Consider the following 19,620-nt stretch of genomic DNA (forward strand, 5'->3'; position numbering starts at 1 on the left):
GGGAATTGAACTCAGAGTAGTGTGTATGTTAAAAATGCTCAATTGGAAATTTTTCTTGTTTTGACATGCTGTTTATATACAAGCTAAAAGAAAAATGAGAGAGTCATTAACTTAACTGATTAGCTATAATCTCTAACTAACTATGCCAAATGGAATTTCTAATTTCTATTTACAAATATACAATGAGTTTTAGTTACCAAGATGTTTATTCAAGTTACAGCCTCTCGCAAACTAGGACTATAAATATCCAGAAGTCCTAGTTTGGCAATGTTGCTGTTGAAGGGTGCTGGGGCCAGAGCTTTAGTGAGGAAATCGGCGAGTTGGTTAGAGGACGAAACCGGCATCAGGTGAGTGAGGCCCGAAAGATGTTGATTCCTGGCAGTGTGACAGTCGACTTCGATATGTTTCGTTCGTTCATGGAAAATTGGGTTGGTGGCGATGTGAATGGCGGATCTGTTATCACAAAAGAGTGTAATTGGTTTCGTGATGGGGAGTCCAATATCCTTCATGATGTAGGAGAGCCACTGTGCTTGGCAAGTTGCAAGTGCCAGTGCCCAATACTCGGCTTCAGAGGAGGATCGTGCGACTGTGCTCTGCTTCTTGCTCTTCCAACTAATCAGCGACTTACCAAGATAAAAGCAGTGACCAGTGATTGACTTGCGAGAGTCAGCACATGTTGCCCAATCTGCATCGGAGAATCCGGTAAAAGTAAGATCATTATCTGCCAAGAAGAAAAGACCAACTGCGGGACAACCTTTCAAATATTTTAAGACACGATAAGCTGCTTGCATATGAATATCAGTGGGACAATCAATGAACTGATTGAGCCTTCCCATAGCATAGGCAATGTCTGGTCTGGTGTTGGTCAGGTACAGAAGCCTGCCAATTAATTGTCTGTATTCAGTTTTGTCTTCCAGTGGAGTCCCACTCTTCCTAGATAACTTTAAAGCAGTGGTGTAATCCATAGGTGTGCTCACTGATTTGCACTCTAAGAATCCGAAGTCTTTGAGGATATCCATGGCATACTTGCATTGGCATAGATGAACGCCCTTCGAAGATCTAGCGACCTCCATACCCAAAAAGTACTTTACATCACTCAAGTCTTTGATTTTAAACTTCTGATCCAGCAGTTGCTTGATAGACTCAATTGCAGCAAGGTCATCTCCTGTGAGTACCAAATCATCTACGTATACCATAATAATGGTGACACCATGAGTGGTGAGTTTGGTGTACAAAGAGTGATCAGATTCTGATTTGATAAAACCAGCAGATTTCAAGGTTTCAGTCAACTTTAAGTTCCATTGCCTGCTTGCTTGTCTTAAACCATACAAGGACTTCTCAAGCTTGCACACTGACTTCGGGCTTAATCCTGGTTGCTGCAGGCCAGGGGGTAGCTTCATGTACAGGGAGAGTTGTTTTTGAGAAATTCACTTGGTTGGATATTGATTAGATGCACAGCATGTTTGACAGAAAATTTCCAAAAATATTTTGGCATGGATGAATGAAATAGTATAGCTCTTGCCACCTCTAAGATGTGTTGGTATTTTCGCTCCACAATACCATTTTGCTGGGGGGTTTCAACACAAGATGTGTGATGCAAGATGCCATGAGATGCATAGAATGATTTTAAAAGAAATTCAGGGTCATTATCAGTTCGCACGCATTTTACAGTCTTGTTAAATTGGGTTTTAACCATTGCAATGAAATTCTTAACAAGGTCAGATGCTTCAGACTTGGCTTTCATGCAATGTATCCAAGTGTATCGACTCATGTCATCCACAATGGTTAGAAAGTACTTGTGTCCATGAATGGAAAGTGTTGATATAGGACCCCAAATGTCAAGATGCAACAAATCAAAACAGCTAAGAGATTCAGAAGTACTAATATTTTTCTTAATTTCTGAAATTAAGTTTGGTGTCCCCTTAGTTGTTTTATTTTTTTAAGTTTAAATTTCCTTTACATTCTTTCTTCTTTGCTTGCTTGTTAACCACATGGTGCGTTTAATCCTGTTTGGTGTTTTGTGCTGAGGAAAAATAATGGAGAGAGATCACGTGGGTTACTACTTACACCCAAGTAGTGACTTATACTATGGTAGATGGAGGAACTATCAAAACTTTGGTTAGCAAAGCCAAAATCAAAGAAACTTCAATGCTCCATGTTCCAACTATCAAGAACCATCATCTTTCTACCCATATCAAGAGCCACCATCAAATATTGAGACTTCTCAGAAGAAAAGTGTTATGGAAGTGGAAACTCTTAATGCTATTCTTGCCCAGAACAAGCTTATGACTCAGCAATTAAGTCTACTTACTCAACAGATGAGTGGCATGCAAGTCCCAACTATCAACACCCAACACCCAAATTTTGGGTGGGGAGAGCAACCTCAGAGGCCACAAAATTTTAATCATAATTCTCAAGATGATTTTCAACAGAATAATTTTAATAACCACCAGTTACAATCAACTCAGCAGGCAAACTCTAAATCCCAAGAAGATTCTAACTGGGAGATGATGATGAGTTTTATGCAGGAAACCAGAGCCTCCATTAGAAACTTGGAAGTGTAAATGAGCCAAATAAGCAAGCAATCAGAAGAAGAAGAAAATGCACAACCTCCAATGCCCTTGGTAAGTAAGGAAGAAGAGATTGAATTAGAAGAAAGCTACCAAGAGGAAGAGGTTGAAATTGAGGAAGCTTGCAAAGAAAAGGAAGAATTCAAAGAAGAACACAAGGGAATGGAGCTTGCAAGACCTCTCCCAAAACCATCACCATCCAATACAACATTCAAGTGGGTAAAATTTCAACCCTTAACCTTTACTTTCTCACTTGAATATGGGCTACTGGAAACGGATGGTCAACTTAGAGCTCTTTGTGGCATCAAGAGTAAGAGGAAGATGGTTAGTGGCAAGAGATGTCACGCAAGGTTCAGTATGGTTGCATGCTTCAAATTAAAGTGCAAGGATTGGTGTAGAGCTAATTTGAATGGGTCTAGAAGGTTGCTTGGATGTCTCTGTGAAAATTCAGATTGTTTGCCACCTGGTGGGAACAATGGTGATACACAAGAAGACGGGTGTAAAAGCAAGGTCTGGGACCCTGGAATTCATTCCCACAATCAACACTCTTGGGACTTTGTCACTTGCTTCACCTTGTTCAAAGGCGTTATGCGCCTGACTTGGGATCCTGGTAGCCATTGGAATTACAAACATTGGTGGAGATTCCTGGATCAGTACAAGCACAAGCCACCATGACAAGGAGCTCACCACATGTCCAACTTAAGGACTTTAACTAAAAGTGCTTGGTGGGAGACAACCCACCGTGGTATGATCGTTTCTTTTCAGTTTTAGTTGTTTTTCGTAGTAGTAGTTTTCTTATTTAATTTTTATTAAGTTCTTTCTAATATTCTGACCATGCAGCTATCCTATCTCAGGAACCAAACACCTCAAGCTACATTTCAAAAAAAAAAACGCACACACGACGCGAAAGCATCGCTGACGCGTTCGCGTCAGATGGATGTGTGTGAAAAATAAATTTGACAGAGAGTGGCGCGAGAATGGAGCCTTTCGCACAAACAAGCCCACGCGATCGCGTGCGCCACGCGTTCGCGTCGCTTGTGATTTTTTCGCTATCCACGCGGCCGCGTCAGTGACGCGGACGCGTGGCCTGCGAAATCGACGTAAAAGAGTGTTTGGGCAGAGAGTTGTGCTAAACGCACGGAATTGGTCACGCAGAAGCGTGACCGATGCGATCGCGTCGATTGCACAAATGGTCATCCACGCGTTAGCGTGACCGACGCGATCGCGTCGTATGAAAATAGGCATCCCAAGCCATGCGAACAGAAAGTCGCGCGGGCACGCTGCTGGCTTCGCGCGAATTGCACAAAATACAAGTCACGCGAATGCGTGCCTGATGCTAACGCGTCATTAAGAAGAATGCGCAACCCACGCGGTCGCATGAGCCACGCGTCGCTTGTGCCGCCCAGTTTCTTTCTCTCTTTCCCAATCCTAATTCTCTCTTATTCTTTTATCCTTTTATTCTTCTCTCCTCATAATATTTGTCTCTTCTATTTTCAGTTCTTATTTGCTTGAGGACAAGCAAACCTTTAAGTTTGGTGTTGTTGGACGCTGCGCTTATTGGTTTTCTAGCACAAAAAGGAGGCGAATCATCTTCATTAAGGAGCACAACCTGAAGAATAAAGCGACAGTTAGGATAACTAAGGTGGTTGAGTTCCTTTCATTTTTATTCCTTCCCCCTTTTTTTCTATGTTATGTTCTGGCTTTCTGCTATTTTACTTTGATTGTTGCATGATCTATTATTAGTTAGAATTCTAGGACTAGTTTTTTTTTTTAATTTCTTTAATGCTGAAAAGATGTTTCATGTACCACTCACTGAACTTGAATCTAAAAAGAAAAGAAAAAGAAGTGATATATTGCATGAGAAATTGAGTTTAATTCTAAGAATAGTCTTATTTACTTAAATGTAGTGGTATTTTCTGTAATTTTTGAATGCATGATATGAACAGTGCATATTTGAATTTGAATCAAAGGATGTTGATGTATAAGGAACAGAAATTTAGAGAATTATTATGACTTCTCTGAAATAAACAAAAATTTAATCCTTGAAGCAAAAGAAACAGCATAATAATAATAATAATAATAATAATAATAATAATAATAATAATAATAATAATAATAATAATAATAATAATAATAATAATAATAAAAGCAAGGTCCAAGGCTCTGAGCATCAATGACTAGGGAGGTCAGATAGGATTAAAAGCTCAAAGAGTTGTTTCCCTAGTCACATGCTTGTGGTGTGATTGTGTCAAGTAATCCTTGAGACAGAACACTTAGGGTCGAGACCAAGTGCATTTAACAGAGTATGCCAAAGGCTTTGAGCACCACTGTCTGGGAGTGACTGAAAGAAAAATCAAAACTCAAAGAGAGTTCCCCAGTTAAGTGCTTGTGGTATTTCTGTGTCAAGTAAAGCTTGAGACAAAACATTTAAAGTCACGGCTAGGCTCAAGGTGCAAAGCATCAAAGAAAAAAATAAATTAAACTAAATTTTGCTGTGTTCAAAGATTAAACTGAAATATAAAAATCAGAGAATTCATAATATTATCCGGATTCTAATTCCGAATGACAATGACATCCTTCTGATTCAAAGGAGAGTGAGATGCCAAAACTATTCAGGATTACAGTTATAAACCCCACTATAAAAAGAGACATGAGCTTAATTGAACTCTCATTCTCATGCAAATTCACATCCTAAGCTTATATTAGTTTTGGTTGCTTGAGGACAAGCAACAGTTTAAGTTTGGTGTTGTGATGCGTGAGCATCTTATCTATCTTTTCCTAGTGAATTTGCACCTAATTTGTTGAGTTTAAATTAGAATTAATTATATTTTAGCCACTATGGATGCTATTTTGAGTTTTGTGCAATTTTATTTATTTTAGGTAGCATTCGGAAGGATTTGATGAAGTTTCTGTAGAGAAAAAGAAGAAACCAAAAAGATGACCAGCGAAGACCGACGCGGACGCGTGCCTAACGCGACCGCGCGGAATGGAGAAATCGTAATGACGCGATCGCGTGCCTAACGCGATCGCGTGGACTGGAATATGCACAATTGACGCGAACGCGTCACATGCGCGATCTACAAAAATACAAATGACGCTGGTTACGAATTTTGGGCTGTTTTGACCCACTTTTCAGCCCAGAAAACACAGATTAGAAGCTGCAGAATGGACAAATCAAGTGGTCCCCACCCATCAACTGAAGATTTGTTAATTAATTTGAATTTAAATTCAAATCTTATCTTTTAGGAAAAGATATTATTTTTATTTTTTGAGAGAATTAGATTTTAAATTGATGAGGATTAATTATAAATAGGAACTCTGTACATTTAGACACGGAGAATTTTTACGATAATCCTTATTTTCTACTCTGAACCATGAGCAACTAATCCTCCATTGTTAAGGTTAGGAGCTCTGTCTATTTGTATGGATTGATTTTATTACTTTTTCTATTTTAATTTATGTTTTGGATTTATATTTAAGAATTGTTTTCGTTCTTTATATTATGAACATGGGTGGAACGGAAGTATGACCCTCTTTCTATTTGAGTTCTTGTATAACTTGGAAAAGCTCTATACTTGAACAATAGCTTGAAAACATATTCTCCTAAATTTTAATTATTTGGATTTAAGAGGATACGTGACATATAATTCCCTTATTTTTGGGTAATTAGAGTTTTTGTGGCAAGAAAACTGAAAATTGATTTTTACCCTCTAATTGGAATTAATTGACCAAGGAATTGGCAGTTGATGAACTTTAGAGGAGACTAGAAAGGTCTAAGGAATTAGGGTCTAGTCACATATAGTTTGCCATAAATTAAATCCTACATAATTAAAATAGTTATTAAGAAAAGTTAATCCGGGAAAATAGATAACTCTGAAGCCTTAACTATTTTCTACATATTTTATTCCCAACTCATTGCTGCTTTTGCTTTCTGAAAGTCTAACATTATTGTTTAATGCTTTTGAACTTCCAACATCCTTTTCTGCTTGCCTAATTAATTCTATTAAATACTATTGTTGCTTAATCCATCAATTCTCGTGGGATCGACCCTTACTCACGTAAGGTATTACTTGGTACGACCCGGTGCACTTGCCGGTTAGTAAGTGTGGGTTATAAATTTCGCACCAGCTAGCTCAGCCATCCTAGTGACCAAAGTAGGGAATGGGAGTATGCCACGAATATGTGCGCACCACATGTACCTCCTGATCAATCGGGGGAAGTAAATCTCCTTCCCTTCCATAACACATCCGATCAGGACAAGCATGTCCATCGGAATCTCAATAAAATGTGTGGTAGACATGACATAGGTGGCAAAGATCTGCTGCCATGTCCTAGCCTCTCTCGATAGATGAGCAAACAGCATCCCCTTGGGTTTCTTATTATCAGCATCCATCACCCAAGGGGCATCCAGGGTGGCAATAACACATCTCAGCCTCATAATCAAAAGTCATACAATGTATCGCTATCTCCGCCTACTCATAGGCATCTGTGGCACCGGTCTTAGGTAGGCAGTGGAGAGCATCCTCAATAGCAGCCTCAGTAACCAATATCTGTCTGCCTCGCAGGTAAACCGAGTTAAGGGTTGCTCTAAAGAAATTACAGTAAAATTCTTTGACCCATGATGTGTTTATCTTGCCCAGCTCTCTATCAACAAAGCCTAAACCCAACCCCTGAATACGAGCCTCAATGGAGCGTCTCAAGTCAGCAGGGATGGCCAATTTCTTCTCTATGTTAAGGTTCTTCTTCCGATAGGTCGGGAAGCGGAGCTCACAATATAGGTTGAGAAACATGTCTGTATAGGTGGCAGGTAGCTGCTGGTTCTCTTTGTCCTTTTCATTAAGTGGGTTCTTAGCATAATTGGCGTAAGGAGAAAGAGTGGAGGCTTGAGGTTTTTTCCTCTTTCTGGAGGTAACCTTGGCTTTCCCTCTGTCAGCCATCCTGAAAAACAGATATAACAGGATATAAACAAATAAGCCAAGTAGAAGAAGAGAAAGCAAGGATTGACATATTCAGAAAATAAGAGGATTAACATGTAATCATGAAGTGAGTGAAAAAAGATGAAAACTTATAATGCAGGCAGCAAGAATCAGAATTCAAATCAAAACCAAAACCCAATAATTCACTAAATGTTCAATAATTGGTATAGAAAGGGTGAAATATGCACTTTGTGTGACCAAAAGTGAGTCAGAACAGTTTTGAAAGAAGAGGGTCACACAAGTGGAATGCACAGTTATTCAATCAATTATTGCAAATGAATGAACCATAGTTAAGAAAAATGCAGGTTAAGAACAAATGGTAAGCTTAGTAAGAGTCGAAAGGCATTCGATTAACTTGAAAGGTGAAAGCACAAGAAGGTTCAAATTGAGGCATTAGGTGGGAAACTATTTGTCACAGAAAACCGCCAAATAGTTCCTCACTAACCTTTTTCTAATGCATATCAATGGGAACCAACATAAACTCGGAGATGCTAACCAAATCAACTTAGGAATTGAGCTCGGTGTAATGATAAGTAAATCTCAAATAAAAAGTGCCAAGTTCAAAGCCTAGGGTACAAATGGAAGAACAAAACCATTTTTAGAAATTTGGGCAGCATTCTGGCAGTAAATTAGATGTTCCCGGATGGCGAACAGCACAAGATACAAGTATTTGAATAAAAAAATTGCAACAACATGAGAAAGAATGGATTGCATATACACAAGCAACAACAAACACAATCCAACAATTAAAGTTCAGCAAGGCAGCATTGAAAAAAATAGCATAGCAGTAGCAATATGTAGACAACACCACACCAGTATCACTCATCAAACAAGCAATTTGTATTCAGCCATGTTGGATAAACACGAACGGAGAAATTATCAGGCCTAAAATCCTCTAACCACAACCTAGCTACCTAACCACCTAGGATCAACTAAAACATGCATATCTAACTAACCTAGAAGAACAAAATTAAAGAACTAGGCTAACTAACAGAATCAGTAGCAGAAAAGTAAAACAGAGCATGAGGTATGAGGTAGGAAACCTGGAAGGCAGAGGTAGAATTGAAGGGAAAACTGGGAAATGGGAGAAGTGGAAGGGTTGTAATGTCGCCCAGGAATGGTGGCGGCGGTGGTTCGCGGCAGAGCAGAGGGTGGCACAGGCAGGAGCGCCGAACAGAAAAGCAGAGCAGAGGTGCCGAACGAGCACGAAATGGAGCGCAAGGCGGAGATGAAGGGTCGCGACTGGGGGAAACAGATAGGGGTTGGTGGTTATGGGTGTAGGCCGCCGGTGACAATGGGGGGTCGCGACGGTGGTTCGGCGGAGGCAGGGGTGTTTGAGGGGGTGTGAAGAGAGAAGAGGCGAAGGGAGACTGAGAAGAGAAGAGGGGGGAGAATAAGAGAATAGGGCGGCGACGGTGACTCGCCGGACAGTGGTGGGTGACATAGAGCTTGGGGTGGCGATGGGGGTTCTGAGAGAAGGAGAGGGGACGTTGGGGAAGGAGGCAACAAAATGAGGGACGTGGCTGCGGTAGGGCTCGCGTCCCTGGGGTTAAGGTATTTTAAATCCACGCGTACGCAGCCTGTACGCGTGCGCGTGGGTAGAGGCGAAGGAAGGGGGCACATACGCGTCGGGTGAATTCGTGCTAAACGCATGATTCCATCGCCGTTTTCGCGCAACTCTCTGTTCAGATTGAAGGGGGCAAAATGTACGTGCGACGCGGTCGCGCCAAGCACGCTGACGTGTGGTGTGCCAATAATTGCAAATGATGTGTACGCGTGGGTCTAATTGTGCCTTGAGCACACTAGCCGCACGATTCTAGCACAACTCTCTGTCTGTTAGATGGGAGAGCAAAATTTCCATCGACGCTCACGCGTCGCGCACGCGCACGCATGGGTTGCCGCATTTTTTTTTTTGCAAAATAAAAGTAATTATGCAGAACTGGAAATTAAAACTGACAGGAATAAATTAAAACTTAATAAAAAGGAGGATCATACCATGGTGGGTTGTCTCCCACCTAACACTTTTAGTTATTGTCCTTAAGTTGGACATTTGATGAGCTCTTTGTAATTCCAATAGCCTCCGGGATACCAAACTAGGCACATAAGGCCTTCAAGCAAGTTAAATCAAGTAACAAGGCACCAAGAATGTTGATTGTTGGAATGAATTCTGGGATCCCAAACCTTGCTTTTGCACCTGTCTTTTCGTTGATCATCATTGTTCCAACCGGGTGGCAAGCGAATTGAATTCTCACTGAAGCGTCCAAACAACTTCCTAGACCCATTCAATCGAGCTCTACACCAACCTTTGCATTTAGACCTTGAACTTTCAACCATAATGAACCTAGGATTGTGTTGCCAACCACTAACCATCTCTCTTTTACTCTTAAAGCCACAAAGAGCTCTCAGTTGCCCATCTGTCTCAAGCAAACCATATTCAAGTGGGATTATAAAGCTTAGAGATAAGAGGTTTACCCATTTGAATGAAAGGATGGATGGTGATGGCTTGGGGAGAGGTGTTTCCAATGGCTTTACAAGCTCCACTCCCTTGTGCTCTTTTTTGAATTCTTCCACCTCCTTGCAAACCTCTTCAACTTCAACTGCACCCTGATCAAAATCTTCTAATTCTTCCCCGTCACTCAAGTCATAAGTTGGAGGTTGAGAAAAGTCTACCTCCACATCATTTTTAGATTCACTTGGAGAAGGTTCTTCAAGCTCAAGGGGTTCAATTGCGGATGCAAGTTCATCACTAGGAGGGATTGATTCATGATCATCATCACCAAGGGAACTTGCCTCTTGATCTATTCCATCCAATTCTTCATAAGGAACATGCCTTGGAGGTTGTACACTATCCTCCTCAACATCAATTTCAAGCTTATTGGAGGAATACTCTACAACTCTAGATTCCCATGGAGGTTTGGCATCTCCTAAGTCTTCAACCACTTCCTCTTCTTTGATAATTTCGGCCTTTTCCACTTGCTCTAATACAAAATCAAACTCCTCCTTGATGTCACTTAGTGTAGAGTTGTCTTCAATGATGGAGCTTCCCTCTTGTTCAACCTTCACTAATTCGTCAACTACTTCATCTTCAAGGGTCTCTCCTACCTCCACCTTTTGGGCCTTGTCTTGCTTCTCTTGAAATATGTGTGCGTGAAACCGATCCATTACGTCCCTAAGACGATCCCTTCTCTCTTGTTCCATGTCAATAGCATAATTGGGAATCATCTTGCTCTTGGATTGATGGATACCTACGGGATATAAGGGCTTGGAGAGTAGAGGTGAGACCAATGAGAGTAGAGGTAAGTGTGGTTTGAAGCTTTCTTTGGCCTTGGTGAATAACATTAAAGGTATCATTTATGGGAGCTTGGGGTGGATAGGAGGGTTCATTTGTTGGGAGAAAGGGGTCATGATAGGAAGGTGGTTCATCTTGATAAGGATATGGAGATGGTGTATATTGAGGTGGTGGTTCTTGGGGGTAATTGTGTTGGAATGTGGGTGGTTCTATGTATGGTTCATAAGGTGGTTGGGTAGGCGGATATGGATTTGGGTCATATGGAGGCGAATGGTGGAAAGGGGCTTGTGAGTATGGTGGTTCATAACTATGTTGAGGAGGGGGTTCATAGGCATATGGTGGGGCTTGTTGGTAATCAAAAGGGTGCTCACCATAGCCATTATCTTGGTATGCCTCTTGGAATGACTCTTGGTCATAGTATGTTGGTGGAGGTTGTTGCCAAGAGGGTTGATCAAATCCTTATGACTCCTCCCATCTTTGATTTTTCCATCCTTGATGCATGTTCTCATTATAATCTCCATTTTCTACAACATAATTAGAACCAAACTAATAGCCAAAGTTGTGAGAATTTATAGTAGTAAGAGAAAATAAAAATAAAACTAATAAAAATAAGCAACAAAGTTCTAAAACTAACAAAAACTAGCAAACAAGCGAAAAGCAAATATTTACAATAACTAATAATAAGGCACACGTTTGCAATTCCCCGACAACGGCGCCATTTTGATGATCCAGATTTTTGACGGTTTAGAATTTCACAAATGAAATCTTGTTGCAAGTATAGTTTCTAAACCAACTAAAATCCTTTCATACAAAAAATTGTTTGTCACAAGTAACAAACCCCTATAAAAATAAACCGAAGTATTTAACCTCAGGTCGTCTCTCAAGGAATTGTAGGGAAGAGTTCTTGTTATTGGTTATGAGATCGTATCTTTTTGGGGTTTTGGATTAAGAGACAAGAAAAATGAATGGCAAGGAAATTCAAATGATAAAGTGGTCTTGGCAAGGTTCGGTGGTCAAGGATCTCTATCCTTATCACTAATCACAACATGAGAATTGGCAATGATCAATCCCATTAAATCATACTCTAACTAGTAAAGAAAAGTCAAATGAGTTATATCAATCCAAGTCCATAAGTCCTAACTCTCCACTAATCCAATTAGTGAGAATTAGAATCAATGGCTACCAATCATCAAGCTTTCCATGCGCGCATAACCCAATATGGTACACCACGTCCTACAAGGTGATAGTGCACTCACCCCATGACAGGTGAAAAGTGTGGGTCTCAGGACATCATCACTCCACAAATTTCGTGATCAGGGAGTTGTCAAACACAAAGCCCCTGAGTGGCACCATGTCGCTGAAGCCAACCTCCCTCAAATAGGGAACAATGGCGTCCAATGGTGTAAATGTGTGACTCACTCACCTCGGGAGAAGCAGGTGAGGCCTCTGATAAAAAACATGGATAAGAAATCTATAAAGCTATACCACTATCCAAATTTAACAAAATTAATAAACTTATAAACGTTAACATAATCATTTAATAATAATAACTAGAAATATTTATTTAATAAATTAATTTAAATAAAAACATTTATTTAAATAATTAATAACTAAATTAGTTAACATCGCATTAATATATTAATTTAAATAAAGACACTTACTTAAATAATTAATAACAAAATTAAATAAACATATACATAATAACTTAATTTAAATAAAAATAAAATTAAATTAACATTTATCTAACAAATTAATTTTACTAATACCTAAAATCACACCCTACTAGTTAATCCTTGCTAACAATACATTCATTCACCTAACATATATTGTATATTAGTTCTATAAAAGTACCCTAACTATGGCTACACATACATGCTCTAACATAAACATAAAAAAAAAAAAAAAACAAGACTAGCTTCGAAGTCGGCTGCCCCAGCGATGTGCCATGTCTCGTTGAGTCGGTTGATGTTCGCATCACGTGCATTTGCATGTGCCATAATTCGATAATATAATTAGAAAATGGTAGAAATTAAAGAAGAGCTGAAAAAATGGGACAAATGTCTATCCAAAAAGCGTTGTAAGCGAATCATATATATAGCCGCATTCTCACTTATCTCGTTTATAGTGTAAACGAAATAAAAATACACATATCTTGTTTACACTGTAAACGAAATAAGAGATATGATGGATTTTCGTAAATAAAATATTTTTTATTTCAAAAAAAAAAACCTCACACAGGTCTATGTCTAGTCATCATGTAATCTTGTTTATACCGGATAAAATAAGGAAAGGCTGTGGTGAGGGATAGATGTCGTGCTTCCGCTTAGTTGACACCCTTTTTTAAGTTTTAACGACAGAAAAAGCCCTGACATAAGGCAGTCACATGAGTAAATAATCTCACTGAAAACATGATTCCTAAAGTTCAATAATATCGTTTGACCCAAGTTATACATGATACATTGCACATGCGAAGTGAATAAAAGACACAAGATTTGTTGTATATGTATATTTAGCTTATAGATGGTCCCTAATCTAACATTCTAACCCATTTAATTTCATGGTGAGTGGAGAACATCTCAGCATACTTCGACGACAGGGTATCATTAACAACGACTTATGAATCTTCGCATTTCAAAAGGATGAACCAAGCAAACTATACCTCAATGATACTAATCCATCGGGCAGATTACCGCAAATATCCAGTAATAAAGTTTCACTATTTAGTGCGATATAACGAGTACCATATGCCATCCTGAAATTTCTGAAATATCAGTGACATAGCATTCCACTGAAATTCTAATAGGATTCAATTAAGTTTAGATTTTCACTCATTCGATACAAGAAATCCCCATCTCCGAAACTCATCATTTTGGATCAAAATGACAGCTAAGGGTTCCCGAATGAAAACTAATTCAACAGCAAATCTCCAAAAACATTTTCAAGTGCTAATAAGAAAGCATCTGTTGGAGAGTAGACAGTCATAGAAACATATCCCCAAAGACATTGCCGGTAGAGTAACTTCCATAATATTAAGTCTTGACAAATACATGAACAAAAACAGACAACAGATGTACACGAATTATATCTAGGGTTTGCGAGGTGGGGGTGGTGAACTGCTGCTGCTGCTGTTGCTACTGCCTCTTCCTCTCAAAGGCCTACAAATTATAAAAAACAAAATGATAGTAATGTCGGTATAGAGATCTAAAAATGAAGTCAAAATGGGATGTAACCTGCTAAACTTAGAAGACGCATAAATTGACCATTATTATCATTATCATCAAGGCAGAAACTATTGGGGACTCAAATACAGTATGGAAACATCGCCAAAATATCTGTGGTGCCCAATATCCATTGCACAAAAGATATAAAAATGGTCCATGAACACTGATAAGATAACCAATTATACTTCTGCACCCACTCAATATTGCAACCATGTGGCATGTGTGAACCAGACAAGCAGGGTAGCAAATTTAAAGGCTTATATAAAGTAAGAACAAATACTTCACTTTGCTAAATTCAACAGAAAATCTACCACAATTTATCAGCCAAAAAAAGTTGGGTTATGCTACGTGTATACCAAAATTAGCCACCAGTATAAAATACATGTTAGAATACAAATACACATTGAAAATAAATTAAACTACAGATGTATTTATATACCAAATACATTGGTGGCTGATTTTAGTAGCTGATTTTGGTGTACAAATAGCATTTTCCAAAAAAGTTTATACTATTTCAGTTTTAGACCATATAAATATATTATCAAAATTGAAGATGAGGGGTGAATGCCAGGAATAGAAAAAACTTTAAAAGTTACCGAAAGAAAGATAAGAAATAAATAAATAAAAAAAATGGACTTCTGGAAAAAGTCAAACAGGGGGGGGGGGGATTTTGGCATACTGTACATTACCTTCTTGGGCTGCGACTGCGACTCTTCGATCTCCGGGATACCTATTTAGGTTATGAAGGATTTAGCCATATACAATACAAGAAAAATAAATAAATAACATCATCCAAATTAAAAAATAGGAACAGACCTTGCGTGGACTTGGCGAGTCAGAGTAGGATGAAGACCTCCCACGTCTTACAGGTGGTCGACCTCTGTTGAAAAGTAAATTTTTAAGGATTTGACATTTTTAAAGTGGTAGCCTTCATACATTCAAAAGCTCATTGGTACCCAGGCCTTTTTTAAGGCTTCTATCCAAATAATATAATGCAATAAAAAAACTAAAGGAACTGCATCAACAGGCCATAACATGGGTAGCAAAAGAGTAATGACTCATTCCAGTGAACCAAGATATGCTGTAAAATTACCTTCGAGGTGAGAATGATCTTGAGCGTGAGCGTCTACGTATTGGAGAGCGACTGCGCCTACGACTTATTGGAGACCTTCTAGGAGGACTACGAGCTCGTCTAGGCGGTGAACTGGATGAAAATGTTTATTTGTTCAATTGGTGAGAGACAGCATGCATGATTAAATGCAAAGCGTAATCAAGATAAAGTAATGACAAAAGGTTACCGGCGCCTTAGAGGAGGAGGGGAACGTCTACGACCTGGACTTCCCCGCAACCTTCTTGGCGAGACCCTGCAAATATGCTAATTATGAGTATACCTGACAAAGGAAACTGTAAATCAAAACAGTTACAGTTACACATGAACCTTGCAGGGGATCTAAGACGCCTTGGTGGAGATGGAGAACGGCCTCTCCCAGGGGATATAGGCCTCCTCCTAGGAGGTGTGTCTCCACGACGATGAGGAGAGTCTAATCGACGGCGAATTGGAGAATCTGCACGACGGCGAATTGGAGAATCTGGTCGTCTTGGAGATCCAACTCTTCGAGGCACAGGAGATCTTCTTCGTGGCGAGGGAGGAGGTTTTCTCCGAGGAGCTGGTGTCATTAATTTACAGTTACTATTTGTCCAGACCCAAAAACCAAAAACAAAAAGAACAAAAAGCAGAAGACTATGCCAAAACATCAGGTATATACATTCTCTTGGCCGCTTTGTCCCGTCCTTTTCAACATCTGCACTAGCATTATCAGTCCTAGGGCCATCTCTCTTCAGAGCAACAGCAGCAGCTTTTGGTGGTGAAGAAACTTTCTGTCTAGGAGGTAGTGTAAATCTTGCCTTAACAACATTGCCATCTATTTGGGCCTGCATTATAAAAATCAAATCTATCAACTTCCAATGCAAACATCATCCAGAAGGGTTGATTATAGAAGCTAATCCTACTCAGTCCAGAGACACATACACCATCCATGTGCAATAAAGCTTGTTCAGCATCTGCTCTTGTCTTAAACTGCACATATCCATATCCTTTTGGAAGATTAACCTGGAAATGAGACGAGAGTGAAATTAATTGTAATAATAATCCCCTAAGCCTGTCATAACAATGTAAAATCAAACTTACAGTTCGGTCCATTGCCAACTCCACACTTACAACCTCACCAAAGTTACCTGAAAAGGTAATGAATGATGGTTAGATCACTAGAATGTTTCATAAAATTTCAATTATTCAAATAATAAATAGCAGCAAACATGTTACATTTACCAGTTCCTAAGTGTTGTGAAGTAACAGTTTAGCCATAAATAGGAAACAGAACAAATAGAGCTATTTTAGGTTTAATTCTCGATGCTCATTGCACCAAGAAAAGATATTTCTTACATTGTCATTGCATCAATGCCATTTAGATGCAAATTACAACTAAGAACTTCATCAAACAATTTGACAACCATGACAGTTTTAACATAGCACCTATGCTATTGCAATCACAATGTTAAAGAAACTAGAAGTTAGAAAGAATTGAACATACTGAAAATTTCTTTCAAATGGCCTTCATTGACATTCCTGCTGAGCTTTTCTACATGAAGAACAAGTGATTCACGTACAGGAGAAGGTTTCCTGAGATCAGCATAAAAAGCAAACACGCAAGCAAAACGAATATGAAACATGAAAAGATCCGGAAAAAAAGGCCCGTGAAATGATGAGTTCTCTACTCGAAAAGAGGACGCTGAGTGGGATTTTAAAATTACGATGTTACCATCAAAATAAAAATGAAAACATAAACACATCATTAAGAATCTAATCATATGTGATCCAAATCCATTAAAAGAAATTCGAAAACTAGAACAAGCAACCTGCACTAAAAGTTATTTTGAAAAAGTTAATTCATAATCTAAATCAATAATAAGAACTCTAAGTACTAACTAGAAATCTTTCACACATGACTTTGTTAAAGACTCAATAAACTGTCAATACCTAACACCACAAAACTGTCTCACTACAGTGTTCTACTACTGTACTAGTTATATCTTTCTGAAATCCATGATATACCACATCATATGCCTATGAGATACAACATATATAAAAATGCACTAGATTGAAAGAGAACATGATGACATATTCATATTAACCAAAACAAAAAATTTATATCACAAAGGAAGTAGGACCAATAACGAAAACCAAGTCTTCTATCACTAGGTTGATCAAAAGAAACAGTAGAATCATATAAAGCAGTATACTTGGAAAAAGGAAGAAGAAGATTTACCTTGGAGGAGGAGAAGCTCTTCTAGACTGAGGAGGAGGAGATCGACCTCGCCTGGCTGCTTCAGGGGAGCTACAAGCAAAAAAGATTAAAAAAAAATGGAACTCTGTCTAGTTCACAAGTAAAGCGGCAATATTGTTGGCTATGAATTGAAGGAAAATGGCAATGAATGAAAGGGAAATACAAGGTAGAAACAATGAAATAGGAGAACACAGAAGTGAAACTAATAAAGGGTCAACTGCATTCAATATTTCAATTATTGTATGTCATCAGGGAATTTGCGTATCAGCTTCTTTCACAGTCAAGGCACAAACTCACGAAACAGAGACAGAAAGGATAATCTAAAAGATTATCAAGCCAATCCTCCGTAGAATCACCACTAAATGTAAAACCTATCCCCGCAATAAAAATTACATCAAGACGTATGTTGAGAAGAGAATTTTGGCAACTCAATAAGAATCCACCAGACCCTTTTGTTAACTTAAGGCACAGATATAAACCACTTGACCTGAGGCACTAGTTTTTTTGTCTGTTTGAGATCAAAGCATCGGTCCCTTTTTGTACGTTTGGGAATGTAAGCCATAAGGGGCACCGCAACAAAATTAAAAAAAATGTCAAGAAACCTCCAAAACATTACACCATTATAGTAAAGAATGTGTAGCTTTTTAAACAACAGTATTTCAAAGGGGAAAAAATGATCTTTGCAAATAACTTTCAATTTCAATCCTCAATTTTCACCTTCATTTTATAAAACATTAGCAACTAACCCAAAACCTTGGTCAATTCCCACATTTTCAGCATCCAGTTCCCAGATGTTCTATTTGGAGGGAAAAAAACCAACATCCAACAGACACACAAATAACAAGAAAAGAGAAGTCCAACTGAAGCTCCATTTTTTCCTCCCTCTCTCTTCAACTACAACTACGAAGTTACAGATGTCGCATAAACCGATGAAGAAACGGGGAAATTGTGAAATCGGTAAGCGTACCTTCTTCGGCGCTGAGGGGGAGGGCTTCGGCTTCGGCTTCGGGAGGAGCGAGACGGGGAGGAGGAGGAGGAAGAGAAGGATCTGGAGCGAGAAGGAGAACGGGATCGAGAGAGGGAGCGAGAGCGGGAGGAAGAGCGAGAATCTGAAGGGGAAGAGGAACGGGAGCGGGAGGAGGAGCCGGAGCCCGAGGGCGGAGAGCGATGGCCTCGCCCCGGTTTCGCCATTGCTAGGGCACACAGAAGAACAAGCGGGAGAGAGAGAAATGGAGAGAAGACGGAACCCTGGATAAACCCTAGCTCCTCGTCGGGCTAGCACGATAGCAGTGACTGAATTTAACCGTGTGATTATTTGAGTGGAAAAAGTGAGAAACGAATCAAGGATAAGGGCTAATTGGATATCAGTTATTACCCGAATACCCGCTTTGCTTATCGGGTCCCAACCGGGTATGTCCGAATTATAAAGCCTGTCCATTTTAATCATTATTTTTTTTAGAGTTGCTATTTTTTATTTTTTTCATTTAAGTTCATTTAAGTAGGATCAACACCAACAAAAATCACTCTCATTAAAAGAGTATAATTATAGGTACATTTTTTTCTTCTTCCCACGCTCATTTACGCATGGAACTTCTTCCTCTTCTTATCACGCTCGTTTACGCACGGAGCGTCTTCTTTTTCTTCTTCGCCTTCTTCTTAGTGTTTCTCCTCCTCCTCGTTCTTTTTTGCGTTCCTGCCTCATTCTTTTGTTGTTGCTGCTGTATTTTTTTCTTTCTTTTCCTCATTTTCTCCCTGGTGAAGAAGCAGTAGAAGGTGAAGAAGAGTTTTGAATTGTGCATAACAGAAATAAACCGAAATTATATTCAAAATATAAACCAAAATTATATTCAGAATGAATCGAAATTATATTCAAAATGAACTGAAAATTAAATTCAGAATGAAAACTGATACGCGAAAACTTGTCTCACAACAAATTTCCTACCGGCAAGTGCACCGGATTGTCGTCAAGTAAAACTCACTATAGAGTGAGGTCGAATCCCACAGGGATTGGTTGGTTGATCAATGTTAATTGGAGAATTGTTCTAGTTGAACGAAATCAAATTTGAAGTGAGGAGTGCAGAATGTAAATTGGCGGGAAACTTAAATTGCAAGAAACGTAAATGACTAATGCACCACTATTTCGTGGTATATCTTGTGCTTAATTGAGTGGATTTTATCCACTATTCTCACACTTATTCATGTAAACTGCATGTTTTACAT

At 39.1% G+C, this 19,620-nt stretch overlaps 1 protein-coding gene across 1 annotated transcript; it reads right to left on the reverse strand.

Annotated features, from left to right (window-relative positions):
- Positions 1-13,593: 13,593 nt before the first annotated feature.
- On the reverse strand, positions 13,594-18,706 carry LOC130941532 (serine/arginine-rich splicing factor SR45-like). The gene is made up of 12 exons (XM_057870080.1): positions 18,368-18,706; positions 17,383-17,451; positions 16,648-16,736; positions 16,245-16,291; positions 16,086-16,166; positions 15,823-15,988; positions 15,495-15,723; positions 15,355-15,420; positions 15,150-15,260; positions 14,873-14,936; positions 14,746-14,786; positions 13,594-13,990 (listed from the first exon to the last, which is right to left on the reverse strand). The coding sequence occupies exons 1-12, from the start codon at positions 18,589-18,591 to the stop codon at positions 13,921-13,923; spliced, it is 1,257 nt and encodes a 418-aa protein (XP_057726063.1). The 5' UTR covers positions 18,592-18,706; the 3' UTR covers positions 13,594-13,920.
- Between the last annotated feature and the right edge of the window lie 914 nt (positions 18,707-19,620).

This window comes from Arachis stenosperma, chromosome 7 (assembly GCF_014773155.1).
Source record: "Arachis stenosperma cultivar V10309 chromosome 7, arast.V10309.gnm1.PFL2, whole genome shotgun sequence".
NCBI lineage: Eukaryota > Viridiplantae > Streptophyta > Magnoliopsida > Fabales > Fabaceae > Arachis > Arachis stenosperma.

Excerpts from the sequence above, each read along its gene's own strand:
- LOC130941532 (XM_057870080.1), bottom strand. The coding sequence starts at position 18,591 with ATGGCGAAACCGGGGCGAGGCCATCGCTCTCCGCCCTCGGGCTCCGGC. Across the intron at positions 16,292-16,647 it reads CCATTTGAAAGAAATTTTCA|GTAACTTTGGTGAGGTTGTA; the intron begins GTATGTTCAATT and ends TTACCTTTTCAG. Across the intron at positions 14,787-14,872 it reads ACTCGCCAAGTCCACGCAAG|GTATCCCGGAGATCGAAGAG; the intron begins GTCTGTTCCTAT and ends TAACCTAAATAG.